General features: G+C 37.5%; 1 protein-coding gene across 1 annotated transcript; it reads left to right on the forward strand.

The window, feature by feature from the left end:
- Window positions 1–11,585: 11,585 nt before the first annotated feature.
- LOC120089934 (large ribosomal subunit protein uL24c) lies at window positions 11,586–14,625 on the forward strand. Its single transcript, XM_039047380.2, has 4 exons — window positions 11,586–11,836; window positions 12,928–12,966; window positions 13,712–13,942; window positions 14,183–14,625. Exons 1-4 carry the CDS (start codon window positions 11,732–11,734, stop codon window positions 14,381–14,383), a joined length of 576 nt encoding a protein of 191 aa, XP_038903308.1. The 5' UTR covers window positions 11,586–11,731; the 3' UTR covers window positions 14,384–14,625.
- The last annotated feature ends 575 nt before the right edge of the window (window positions 14,626–15,200 follow it).

Raw genomic sequence — 15,200 nt, forward strand, 5'->3', positions numbered from 1 at the left:
AGGTAAATATGACCATACCTTGAATATTCATCAATTAAACTGATGAAATATTCATACCCACCTCGAGCTTTGACATTCATCGGTCCACAGAGGTCCGAACATATAAGCTCTAAGGGTATTGTGGCTCTAAGACATTTTCTAGTAAAAGATCTCTTAGTCATTTTTCCCTCAAGACAAGACTCACATGGAGGTAAAAAATTGTCTTCTAACTGATTTCGGAGTCCATTCTTAACCAATCTTCCAATCCTTTTGAGATTTATGTGGCCAAGTCTTAGGTGCCATAGATAGGCATTAGAAGAAACTTTTCGTCTTTTATTTTGAGTTTCGGTTGTTTTAAACATCTCAGTATTTAAGACAAATTTTGCTTTAGTTGGTCTTAACTTATATAAGTTGTTTTCAAGTATAGCAGAACAAATTTGAATACCTTTTCTCAAAATGAACGTTTCATTAACTTCAAAAGATATTTTATACATTTGTTCCAATATAAATGTGATAGATATCAAATTCCGTCTCATTTTGGGAGTATACAAAACATCTTTAAGTATGATATATCTATCATTGAAAAACAACTTCAAGTCTCCCACTGCTTCGACTGAGACAACCTCTCCTGTTCCAACTTTAAGGGTGATCTCGCCTTCTTCAAGCTTTTTCCAAGAACTAGTTTCCTGAAAAGAGAAGCAAATATGATTAGTGGCTTCTGAATCAAATATCCAGGTTGAGGTATCATCCTCCACTAAACATATCTCAGCAACTAGTAAATCATATTTACCTTGTGCTTCTTTCGAAGCAGGGACCTGAGGACATTCCTCAGTTAAGACAAATCTCAGGTCATCTATTACTACTGTTGAATTCAGATTTTTTTTCCATGTTTGAGTAGTTTTCGCCGTTAAGTTTTTCAAAAGCTAATAGTTGAACTAAAGAGCTAGTCATACTAAAAAGAAAAACATATCTTTTTTAGTAAAAACATCTTTTAAATCCAATCAAGTTTAGACAAAAAACTAATAATGTACCCTTCATTATTATATTTTGTAACGATATTTCAATGGTTTAGAATAACCTCCACCGAGGGATGATAAACTATTCCTCCGTTGAACCAAGACTATCTTGACTAGATACTATCACCAGAATAACTCTTATTCCTATAGTAACTCAGTTATCGCTACTTTGGTTAAGAATTTACTAAAACTTAGTAATTCTCGTAAGTGTGACCCTCCATTTTCAGACCTCAAAGATCGGATTCATTATGCTCCCGAAGTTGGAAAGACAACAATGAAAACGGACCTGAGAAACCCTATCAATTTCTAAAGTTCGCGGAGTTCCGAATCCTATAATACAGCCTCCGATTGGTAAGGTCGCTCTAGGGCAGACATGCAAGCGCATTATAGGAATATCACGGTGCGACCTAATGGAAGAGACTAGGTTGTGTTGACACACTTCCTTCTCCCACTTACTATGAACAACTTCCCCTATTCAACTTGGTATTGACTCATGCAAACACTCTCTGAATGGAGTCTGCTCCCAGGGCGGCCCGAAGCCAAGCATGAATCTCATAGTGTGAACTCTTAAAGACGCTAGAGCTAAAAGTACATTACTTCTCTCCAGCTGAAGTGTTCTAGATGGTTAGGGTATAAAATACTTAGTGATACATTTCAGCTAACTAAACATATCCTAAGTCTAGGTGATTCATCCATGTAAAAATTTTATACTGGATTTTTAACCTACAATGTCTAGGTGATAAACAAATTTTATTACCTCACACCGCTCATGCATGCTCATAAAACTGGTTTAACCTAACTCAGACACCGGCTCGATCTCCAAGAGTAGGTGTTCCGTGAACCATCAACTTAAAAACCTTTAACCTTAGTCATATTATCTGACTGTTTGCCAAGATCTTGCTGGGTGAGTTTTCTTGTAACTTCAGTTTTACAAGATATCAACCTATTTTCTATGAAAATTGGATTGCTCGAAAGTTAACCCTAAATGAGCATGCATTTTATCTTTGTTATAGATTTTAGAAGTCTAGGTTATTTTATAACAACTATAAAATAAATTATAACAATTATAACCCTAGAGCATTCATCTATAACATGCTTCCTTCAATCAAACATGCATTAATATAACAATTATATTAAAACTAAGCATGCATAGTATATATTTTATAACACTTATAAGATATAACAAATGCATGCCATATGCTTTTCCTATGCTGGGGTTTTAAAACTATATGGCATATTATATGCACACATAATCAAACAACATTATATATCACATGCATAATAGCTAAACAACACTAAAGTGGACCGATTTTGGCATTAAAAACAAACAAATAACTAATTTATTACAAAAATCAGCAACCAGCTTCTCGAAACTGGTTTCAAACACTTTGAACCATCTGGAACTGCTCAGAAACCACTCGAACCGGTCCAAAAACTCCAAAAATCAAGTTGAACCGGTCAAACGGACCGGTCCAGACCGTCTGGAGCGTTTGGTCAATGTTTGTTGGCGCGATCAAACGAAAATCGAATGGAAATCGCGGTTCGACGAAAACGAAGTGGGCAGGCGCATGGGTGCGTGGGTCGCGCGAAGCAGCTTTGAACCGGGTAGGGTCGTGGAACGGGCCAGAACACTTCGTCGACAGCTGGCGCACGCGGGGCTTCTCCAAACCGGGTTAGATCTCGGGTTGCGGTCGGGTCTGCGAGCTTGTCTCGGTTCTGGGAGCCGAATTCGGGTATGTGATGCATTTTTCTTCAATTTTGCTGTTGTCCTCTCTCCCGGAATCAAGAAATGACAACCTAATTTCAACTTTAATGACTCCAAAAAATTTACAGACCCTTTTTCACAAATTAATGTTCATAAACATGTGAGCAATTACAAATTTTCACAAGAAATTTAAAGAAAAAACAATGCCAAAATCATAATAGATCCACTTTAGCACACATTTCATTCAACACTTGAATAGAAAGGAAAAAAAAATACCCACCAAAAGCAATTGAGTGTAATTCTAGCATGCTCTGATACCACATGATGGAACACAAGACATGTGCAGTGGAATTAGGACCTAATTACACTTTAGTTGCTTTTAATTTAAAGAAAAAAAATGCATGCAATTGAAGGAAAAAAACAGTAAATTAACTTACCTTTGAAGCTTTCGAAAACCACTTTTCCTCGCTCAATCTCGACCCGAATTCTTCCAGACCACCACTAGAGCTGACCTACTATCCTCTGGACTCAGAACCGGATTGTGGGTCCCGGTGGATGAAGAAACCCGAGAGAGAGAAAAGAGATGGAAAATAAGATAGATCTTTGCGTTGGGTTTTGGATTATGAATTTCTTCAAAGAAAATAGTTTTTTTAGCCCAAATTTGAAAAAAAAATTTGGAAAAAATGGGCAAAAGTCTTTCAATCAAATTGAAAAGCCCAATTTATAGAAAAAAGCCATGCAACAATTGCATGAACCAAATCCGTAAAAACCAAACATCTAGAATCCACTAAGTGGGTTTAATGTCTCCACTATAAGCCAACACCTAGCCCATTATTTTGTTAGTGGAATTATCTAACAAAAGTTTAGATTTTCCCACTAACTATAGTCAAAGGGAAAAATAGTCATTCTGTCAAAGTTAAACTTTGACCAAAAAGTCAACATTTTGACTTTTTATGATTTTTTTCGTGTTGACTAATTTTGACCTCCCGAACATGAATCCGCATTCATTTTCTCGAAATTTAAATCACATTTGAATATAAGGTCAGTCAAAATTTGACTTTTCAAAGTCAAAAGTCAAACTCTTTGACTTTTTACATCTTTGACCATTTCCATTATTTTCGAGCTTCTGAATATGAACATATTCATATTCTTGATATTTAAATCACATTTAAATATTAAAGCTGTATCTTTAAACTGAAAAACCCGACCACTATATCATATATACTTGTCGGTTTCTCTCTCTTCACCTAATTCGAACAATTCGAATCATTCTATCATACTGTTCTAAGTTTATTCCATATGAGCTAGTAGGGGAACCTAATGGACCAATAGATCATGGGCTCCAACGATCCGAGATTAGCTGGCTAAACTCTTTAGATAGAGCTAATCAACATTCGTTAACTAACGGGTCATTCCACTATAGTCCTGTAGCTGCACTCCCCTCACTATAAATATATTTGTGTTCATTTGATATAACCATGATTAGTAAGCTAATCCTTCACAAGTTGTTCGTAATCTCGGCTGGGTCATAAAAACCGTTTTACCCCCAAGACTACATCTTGTTCCTTAAGTTCAACTGATCCTCTAATGAACAATTGGTTTAAGGTCTAACCTATAAACCGAATCCCTCTCGGGCCAAGGAGAGGGTGGGGCCCCTTGTTCAAGACCTGGATTCAGTACTAAAGGGAACAACCTATCTACTATCCCTATAACGGGTAGGAGTGAATTCCGTTTTACACCCTATGTTCCAAGCTGTCCACCCGATTTTACCCCTAAAATGGGAAGCTTATTGGGCCAGCGATGATGAGCTGCCCTCACCTATACAGATCTAAGGATAATTCCGAGTGAATAGGAGTTCATAGTTAGCTCAGGATTAAGATTAAGTTACGTAGGTCATCAATTAATGAAATTGTCAGTTTTATACATAAAACAAAATTTAGAACGTAAAAAGTGACTATTTCATGGTTTAGTCTTATGCAAACTCATTACATAGGATGCCCCCACTCACATATCTCTATATGAACGATTCAGGATCACATCGTTTGTACTAACTACAAAGTGGGCCGCATCCATAGTGTCCCCAGAATAAGGCGCCCAACCTTATTCGTATACTATAGACCATTTTGGCTATATATTTGAACTTGATCCAAATTTATGTCACTACATAAAGTTTAAACTACATTAAATAGCCTCAGGACCTTTGTTTATTGGATTCAAGATTACAATTTCAATAACATCTTTATCAAAAAACAAAACAGAATATGTTTATTAATTTACAAACTACGAGTTTTAGGACATAAAATCCTACATTTTTTCACTCCAACTCTGTCCAGATGAATATCCTTGCTTTCGCAAGTGTTGGCCCTCTCTCCCTTTATAGCACTTTTCGGCAGTCTCTCGATCTGTCTGGGAATGATCTCTCGGCTTCTTCGTCTCCTAGCTCGTCTCCCTCTTCTAAATCTAAGTATGAGTATGTACGGGAATAGACTAACGACTCTCTAACTTGTATCTCTATATGATATATATGGCGATTCCCGGTACAATGGTGGCCTTTGGTATTTATAGAGCTCAAGGTGAAGCAGCTTTTCTCTCTAGCAATGATGGGCGGTCATTAAATCTCCTTCTTTGATGTGCCAATTAATGGTCATCCAAAGTTGAGTGTACTTGCTACAGTGTGGCTTTAACGGCTTGTCAACTAAAGTCGGATTCGAATGTCATCAGCTTTTCGTCCCATCATGATTTATTATACTGTCGCCTTGATGAGCAGTTTTTATGCAGCCATCTTCTTGAGCAACTTCTCACGATCGCATACAATCACATGACTTAGCGATCACAATCTTTCGAGTGCACAGACGCCTAATTCCTTGGATTGCAATTTTACTTGCGCCAACACATTTTTCATGCACAAAATAAGTAAATTAACTGCTTTTATGCGATCGCAATTTTCTTAGTTTAACACTTTTGGACATGATATTGTTTATTTTTACCATCGCATTCCCACATTGTTTTACTTATTTGAGCTATAATAACGTGTATTTCTACCTGTTATCAACAACATCATGTTGGTTTTTCTTATGGAGTTTGTTCAGACTTTCGTACATTCGATTGGTTTGTAGGTAGCCCGAAAATCTTTTAATTGACAAAGATAATCTCGTGTATTGATCTCTCTCTCTCTCTTAATCTACCTTACTTTCTGTACTTTAAATTCTTGCATTTAGTTTTCCTATCAAACTAAACCAATCCAAAATCCCCCCATTTTTACTGATTTCCAAACACTTATTTAGCTTAGAGAGATTCTATCTTAGGCTCCCTATGGCTCGACCCCCAACTTGCCACCTGTAGTTACATTTAACTCCTTAAGTACCGCTGATCCCTCTAATGAATAATAAGTTATAGTCCAAAACTATGACCAAGTCCCTCTCAGGCCAGGAAAGGGTGTGGCCACTAAGTTCAAGCCTCGGAATCAACTCTTAAGGGAGCAATTTATCCACTTGCCTCTACATCGAGGAAGGAGTAGTTGTGTTCCCAGCTCCCAAGTCATATGAATCTCCAAAATGGTAGGCTTATTGAGTTGGCAATCTAACAACTCTCACCCATACAAATCAAAGGACTGCCTTCATGAGCAGGTTCGTTTTGGCTATATACTAAAACTTTATCCACTTTTATGTCTCTACATAAAATTTAATTCTCAATATGTTGGTTTTCTTGCCCACCACCCATTTCTGACTTAGGTACCACATAATCCATTTTCTACACTCCCATCTCCGTAATCTCCAGTAGAGAACTTTTCTCACATGTCCCAATCCTTCACCGTCAAACTCAATGATTCCAACTACCTCCTCTGGAAAAATCAGCTTCTAAACTTGATCATGGGCTACGACCTTGAAAGCTTCATCGGTGGCACCTATCCCTAACCTCCCAAATATCTCGATCCTCAACAGACACACATCAACCCTCATTTTTCTTATTGGCAAAAGTGCAACTGTACTATTATGAGCTGGTTCTACTCCTCCGTAAATGAAGATAAAATGGGTGAAATCGTCGGCTATGAGATTTAGGAAGCTCTTTGAATGGTCTATGAGTCATCTTCAACAGCTCGAATCATGGGACTAATATCTCAACTACAAAAAATAAAGAAGGACGGTACTACCATGTCCCAGTACCTAGCAAAAATCAAGGACATTGTTGATAATTTTGCTGTCATTAGAGAACCTTTGTCTTATCGTGACCACTCGGCTACATTCTTGAAGGTCTCGGTAATGAGTACAATCCCTTTGTGACCTCTATTCAAAACAGAACTGATCGCCCTTCCATTGTTGATGTTCGCATCCTGCTTATGATTCTCATTTGGAAATTCAAATTGCCATGGATCAGCCCCAACTTGTCCAAGCCAATGTTACCCATCTTTCTCTACATTCTTAGCCTTGACGACCACATTGGCAATAAAAAAGCAGACCATCCTTCAACCCCTCCTTCCCCCCCTACCAGGTATTCTTCCTAATCTACCCTTCTCTCCTATTACTGTTGCTGACCATACCTTTCCTCGATCCCCTGTCCGGGCTCAACGACCACCTCCTCACCAACCATCGAATTCCTCCAATCGGCCTCAGTGTCAAATATGCAATAAAATCGGTCATACGGCCTTATCATGTTACAACATTGATAACTCCAAATATAGGACCATCCACACTCCCCAAGCTCATAGACATGTTGTAGAGGTAGGACTGTCCATGCTTGCCCATTCTTCTGTTCCACACATCTTTTGGCCATTTGCTTTCACACAACCACATATCTCATAAACCAGTTACCTACACCTCTTCTTGACACCAAGTCTCCCTATGAAATCCTATACAATAAGCTTATAGATTATCAGCTTCTTAAAGTGTTTGGTTGTGCCTGTTTCCCCTTTCTTCGACCGTTTAATGATCATAAGCTTCAATACCGGTCTCATGAATGTATATACTTAGTTACACTTCTTTACACAAAGGGTATCTCTGCCTTCATCCAACCTCCAGTCGTATATATGTTTCTAGGCATGTGGTATTCAATGAAGCTGCTTTTCCTTTCATAACTAAACTCCAAACACAAACTCCTTCCTAATCTCCCCCCCCCCCCCCCCCCGGTCATTTCTTTTCCTATCCCTATCACTCCTCCCTGTTCTTCCTCACTTAATCAATCTACTGCCAACCCTCAACACATCCCCTCCCCCCGTCATTTCCATTCCTATCCCTATCACTCCTCTCTGTTCCTCCTCACTTAATCAGTCTACTACCAGCCCTTAACACAATGATGTTCATCACCATGATTCCCCTCATCTATCATCTTCCAACCCCTCTCCCTCCCCCAACATACACCAACCGGCCAATTTAATGTCCCTGATCTTCAGCAACCTGATCCTTCCACACACTCACCAAATACCCTTATTCCCTCTCATTCACCAACAATCACCCCTGCCTCCTCAAATCACTCCCCTTCACCACACTTAACCATTTCCAATATTCCTGACCGACCACAGCTCCTCCTTTTCAACACCAATACCCATCCTATAATCACACCTCTAAAATGGGCATCTTCAAACCAAAAGCTTGGCTATCTGTTGTCATTGACTTGGACAAAACAGAACCACAGTCGTACAAGGAAGCACTCCTTCATCCCAAATGGAAACAAGCTATGCTTGAGGAATACGAGGCACTCATACGAAACAACACATGGTCCTTTAAACCTCTTCCCCAGGATCATAAGGTAATTGGCAATAAATAGGTATTTAGACTTAAACAGAATCCATCAGGTGAGATTACTCGTTTTAAGGCCCGTTTGGTCGCTCAAGGCTTTAGCTAAGACTACGGTGTTGATTACTTTGAAACTTTTAGTCAAGTTGTAAAGCCTACAACCATCCGAATTGTCCTATCCATTGCATTATCCAACAATTGGGCCATCCGACAGCTTGACGTGCATAATGCCTTTCTTAACTGTGCCTATCTGAGGTAGTGTACATCAAGCAACCACCGAGTTTTATAAGCAATCAACATCCGAATCATGTCCTGCTCCTCCATAAAGCCTTATATGGTCTCAAACAAAGCCCCTGTGTGTGGTTCTCAAAGCTCAACACCTGTCTGCTACAGTAGGGTTTCTCAAATGCAAAATCCGATACGTCCATGTTCAACTTCTGCAGTCCTCACACCCTAATCATCTTTCTCATTTATGTTGATGATATCATTGTAACTGGAAATAATTCTTCAACTATTCAACAATTTATCAGTTGTATACACACTCATTTTGCACTCAAGGATCTTGGTGATCTATCTTTTTTTCTTGGCATTCAAGTAGTCTGCTCATTCAACTTTTTACACTTATCTCAGTCCAAGTACATTCACAGCCTGCTAGATCACGTAAATCTCTCCGATTGCAAGGCCATTCATTCTCCTATGGCCGTTGGTACCATTTTGTCTCTCACTGATGGACTGCCACTGGACAACTCCTCTGAATACAGAAGCTTAGTAGGAGCCCTCCAATACTGTACTCTAACCAGACCCGACATTAGCTTCAGTGTTTATAAACTCTGTCAGTTCATGCACGCCCCAACTTCTTCACATCTTCAAGCAACAAAAAGGCTTCTTCGCTACCTCAAAGGCACTGCCAATCATAGTATCCTTTTGACCAAATCCTCTGTGTTAACCTTAACCTGCTACACTGATGCGGATTGGGCCAGCTGCCCGAATGACAGACGAAGTACAAATGGGATTTGTGTTTTCTTAGGTTCCAGCCTCATCTCATGGTGCTTCTCTAAGCAAAAAGTGGTCTCCCGTTCCAGTGTCGAATCAAAGTATCGTTGTCTCTCCAATGCTGCTGTCGAGGTACTCTGGATCCAATCCATTCTGACTGAAATTGGCATTGGCCAAAACTCAACCCCCCTGTTACTCTGCGACAATCTTAGCGCCACCTACATGGCCGCCAATCCTGTTTTACATAATCGAACAAAACAACTTGAGATTGATTTTCACTTTCTCAGAGAAAAGGTGGTCTTCAAGCAACTTTCAGTCCTGTTTGTTCCCTCCGAAGACCAACTTGCAGCATCATGACCAAGGCCTTACCAAGTCCTCACTTTCTCAGTCTTAAGACCAAGCTTACAATCGCGGCAGCTCCTCGTTCGCTTGTGGGGGGATGATAAAATAAATATTCAATTCTTGCATTCTTTCGATTTTCTTCAGCTTTCAATATTCACTGTTTTGGTTATTAAGTTTTTTTACCTTTCTCTCTCTTGGTTGTTATCATTCCCTGTCATTTTGTGCCAAATGGCATTTTATACATAAATCAATATGAGCAATGCGATAACAAATATTGCATCGCAGTGAGTCTCTTCATTTACCAAAATTCGTCTTCTTCCTCTGCCGTCTTTCTTTTCTTTACAATCAGGATAAGACAACGGTTCTCCAGTCACTGAATATTTGTCTGCAATATCCTTAATCTAACCAAGATACTAAAAATCAAACAACCCATCTTTTTTTTATCTTTTGCAACTGCGAGCACAAACCCATGATTCTGGCAGTAAAGGAAGACTCTTACATTGTGCGAAGAGCTTCCCATATGTCCCAAGAATTATTATAGCCTACAATTTTTGCCATCTTGTCTTCATTACACGATGTATAAAACCAACTCATAATGGTACAATGTAGCGTTGCCAAGCAAGGAAGTAAAGGTTAGGTTGTGCTTGTTGTGGGTCAATAAATTGAGGAGGGGTGGGAAGCTCCCATCAATAAAAGATTCAAGGTCGTGTCCCATGATTAAATTAAGTTGGTTCTTCTAGAGTAAATAATTTGTATAAGAAAGTTTGATGGTAAGAGATTGTGTCATATTTGTGGAAAATGTAGGTTGCGGCTGAGGTATGAATTAAAGCTGGGGAGGAATGGAAACCTGAGGAGCAGTCGCATGATGAAGGAAGTGCGATTGATACATCGAAGAAGCAGGTGGAGGAGGTGGGTATTGGAAGCTAGGATGATGTTTAAAAGACAAAAGAGTGGGTTGTATAGGTGGAAACGTAGGTATGGGTTGATGACTCTGATAAAGAGTACTTTGAGTTGATCCACGAGGACGAAGACCGGTGGAGTAAGAGGAGGATTATGTGAGTTTGAGACATTTCTCTGAGGTATAATCGAAGTGACAACTGAATTAGAAGAAGGGATAGTGAGATTAGGGTTTTCAGTTTCATTATCCCTTGGGGTGCTAGAGCTTGTTGCCATTAACGAGAAAAAAGATAGAGCATGTGCTCTGATACCATGTATGAATGGTATAAAATCCAAGAGAGATTATTATTGATAAAGCTCTGTACAAAATAGTACAGAAGCGCGAGATAGGTATATATTGAGAAAAAAATAGTACACGTGGCAAAAGAATATAGGGGAAGAAATAATAGAAAAGATAGAAGTAGCAATCACAGTAACTAGTAACCACAACAGGAAATAATAAAGTGACTAAAACAATAATGCTATCATAATCAAAAGATCATTATTGAAACATTATGTAAATTTAAGTCATTCTCCAAAAACTACAAATTTTATAAAATAAATATAGTTATTCAAATATTCTCATATATAAGATATATCTAAAAATGCCTACATCTGGCATCTATAGATTCTAGTTATTTAGATTTTCAAAAAACAAACTACCCGTTATTGAAAAATTGGAAATTATAAACTCCATAATTAAACAAAACTATATTCTATTTGTAAATTTTAGATTAATAATAAATTTGAAATAGAGTTGAATTAAAATTAAAGTAATTTTAGAATAATTGATAAATTAAATTAATTTTACAATAATTTATCATTCATGAATGGGCCTATCCCTTGAATTATTTAAGCTCAAAATACATCCCTAAGATTCGGGAATACGTCCTCAAAGATTCGGGATACGTCGTCGTTTAGACGAGAGCTGCATCTCTTTCTATCCGCGTTCGCTATTTTGCAGTCTGCAATTGCTTATCCATTTGTGGAGCTCCCCAATACTTCTCAGAGACAAGCCTGCACCAGCAAAAATGGCAGCCATGGCTGCGCTTCAGAGCTCTATGACCGCTCTTTCCCTCTCTTCCAATTCCTTCCTCGGCCAACGCCTTCCACCGCCCACAATTTACGCTGCTCCCGTACGATTTTCTACTCTCCCCTTCGTTTCTAATTGCTTTCTTCGTTATGCTTCATTTTACCCTGTTTTCCCTTCTTTTTGCCTCTCGATTTGATTCTTGTGAGAAATTATGATTCAAAATATAGAGCTGCTTCCCTGGTTGGGTGAACTGTAGAGTGAAATTTAGCCAACAGATGATGATTTTCTTAGCTTTGTCAATAATTTTGCCTGGGATTTAATTTCATTTTTGCTCTTTAAATCATTCTTTCAACTTGCACTCTGAGTAGTATCCTTCAATTTTCCCCAACATTGAGACATCGGGCTTTTCTTTCTAAGGTACATTGTTAGGGGATAGGGAGGGGCAGTGATGATGATGATGATTTGATTTCTTGTGTAAATTAGATCTTCACATTGTCATCTGGCAACAACCATTTTATTTAGTTCTCATCCTCCTTTGGTAATTATATGATTTTTTTCTTTTTGAAAATCAAACCCCCATTTCTTACTATGACTTACATTTTTCTCAACTACAATGGTTGAATTGTTAGCCAAATTTAAAAATAAACAATTATTTGAAAGCTACTTTTTTATAGTTCTCAAATTTTGACTTGGTTTTTTAAACCATGAGCGAAAAGTAGATAAGAAACGAAGAAATTTGGAGGTAGAAATAGTGTCCATAGACTTAATTTTCCGAAACAAAAATAAAAAATAAAATGGTTACCAAATGGGATCCAAATTATTTTATTTTCTTTTTTTTTTATTATTGTCTATCGGTTATTTAGCATTGTGATATTGTTTTATATACTATCTGTAAGTAGCCCTATTCAAATGAAACTACATTTCCAGAGCATTTCAGAGAAATATTTGGATGGTGTTGCAGGCAACCCATGTGCAAGAATAGATCAACTATAAAAATTTCGTCAAATTTAACTCAAACCACATTGTTCCCCATAACCTTTGAAATTATGAACTACTTCCCATCCTATACTTGCTATAGGTTTCAAGCTAACAAATTGCATCAGTTGTTTTTATTCGAGATTATTTTGCATTATATTTTTGTTGAAGTAATTTTCAGGATAGTTTGTATCTTAGTATCTCTTGTTTTACTTGCAGGTAACGTCAAAAGAGAAGCCATGTCTCATAGTAATGAGGGTTAGTGTTCTTGCCTTTTCATGATTTCGTCCTTTTCCAGCTCATTTGAATTTAATGGAAGATAAAGTATGTTCTATCATGACTATATGCGGGGGGAAATAAATGGAGACGTGAAACAGGAATAAGTTGGATGGTTGACTTGCTGAGAAAAATGATATACCTGCTGCTACCTTGTGATATGATAATGTATTGTGATCGCATTGTTTTGGAAGTCGCTTTCAATAACCATCGTTGAATGCAAATATAAGCAATTTTCCTTCAACAGGCTAATTTAGAAGATTTTCAATGCAATTGTAGCAATTTCGTGAAGCACTATCCAATGCTTCTTTGATAGTGCTTCTAAATTGTAGCCAAACATAGACCTCTGATATAGAAAGTTTCTTCACCATTAGAAAACATTTTTTTCATAGTTAAAAGCAACCCCAAGATTCTTTAAGTATACCTCCACTATTACTAGAGTGTTTCACTCAAAATATCATATCTGAAAAGTTTCTCCAAATCCACCCAAGGATCAATTGTAGGCTTTATAATGGTTTTATAATTGCTCTTCCCAACAGTGGTCACCAAAATCTTCTTTCTTCTAAATAAACTCGGCCACAAAAGTAAAAGTTTATAATGATATGTATGGTGTTTCTGTTCTTGCATTTTTCTTTGGCATGGGATCACAATTGTGAAGGAAATATTGGCAATTCTGCTGTTTTCTCCATATTTTTACGTCTTACATTCTTTTCTTACTTGTTGGCAGCTTAAAAGATGGGAGCGGAAGGAATGTAAGCCAAACAGCCTTCCAGTATTACACAAAATGCATGTCAAGGTTGGAGACACAGTGAAAGTTATAGCTGGTCGTGATAAGGGAAAAATTGGAGAAATCACTAAAATTTTTAAACATAATAGCAAAGTGATAGTGAACGAAATAAATCTGAAGACAAAGCATGTAAAGAGCAGAGAGGAGGAAGAACAAGGACAGATTATTAAGGTTTGTTTCTGCACTTTCTATCAAGTTCAAATATCAACTATTGTCTATACAAAATGAAACTTTACCATCAGCCAGCAAACTTTTAGACACTCCAAACAAAATGAAATGCATTTGGGTTTGTGTCAAAAAGTGACCAATTCTTTAGTTTGAATCTGGATTCTATATTTGGTTATTTCTCATTGTCTCATGTTTAACAGATTGGTTTCACCTCATAGATTATTCTTGTTTCTGATATTTCAGATCGAAGCACCAATCCACAGCTCCAATGTGATGCTTTACTCGAAAGAACAGAATGTAGCAAGTCGGGTCGGTCACAAAACACTTGAAAATGGAAAACGAGTACGTTACCTCATAAAAACTGGGGAAATAATTGACAGCGTTGAAAATTGGAAGAAATTGAAGGAAGAGAACAGCAAAACTGAAGTGGCTACAACTGCCTAAGAATCGTTTTTCAACTGTACGTACCACTGATGTAGTTATGTATCTCGCAGGGTATTTCAGTAGCCCATTGTCCCTTTTTTAGCAAATATTTTTGTTGCGGTCTTTTTGTTCATTGATGCATAGTAAAGTGATATTAATTTGGTAGTTTATTGTTTTATCTATAATCTATAACCTAGTGAGACATATATATCCTCAATTATTCGAATCTACACATAAAAAAGGTGTGAGCAACTTTTAATTCCCTTTTACTCTTTTTAATATATGTGTGTATGTATGTATGTATCTATATATATGTATTCTAAGAAGCTCGAGCATGGGACATGGACGTGATAGGGGAACTTGGTGAAGATGTAGGCTGTAGGCATTAGGGATATTAGAAATTAAGCTAGATACATAATGGACAATACATTTGTAGATACATTTTCAAATACATGAATTTCTAATTTCTAGACATATTCACTTCTAGATATACATATTTGTTCTAATACATGAATGGTATGTATACATGTACGTCATTTATTTTGTGTCTTTTAGGAAACATCTTGAGTACTATATAAAGGGTTCATTTCCCTCCTTTATAATCAAGTGAAGGAAGACAATCAAATCAATGGAAAAAAATTGATTTCAAGAGAGCAATATTCTTCTCTTGTTTGTTCTTGAGGTTTGTAAGAGAACAAGTTTCTTTTCTTCAAAGTTTATGAGATTTAGAGTGAATCTTAGAGTGGGCTCATCAATGCTTCCAACAAAGTGGTCAGGGCATAAGGTTGAAAGATGTCATCGTACAATATGTTGCAGCCTCAACTTCCTTGTTTTGAGG

This window comes from Benincasa hispida, chromosome 11, assembly GCF_027475165.1.
Source record: "Benincasa hispida cultivar pf3 chromosome 11, pf3_genome.v1.1, whole genome shotgun sequence".
Taxonomy (NCBI): Eukaryota; Viridiplantae; Streptophyta; class Magnoliopsida; order Cucurbitales; family Cucurbitaceae; genus Benincasa; species Benincasa hispida.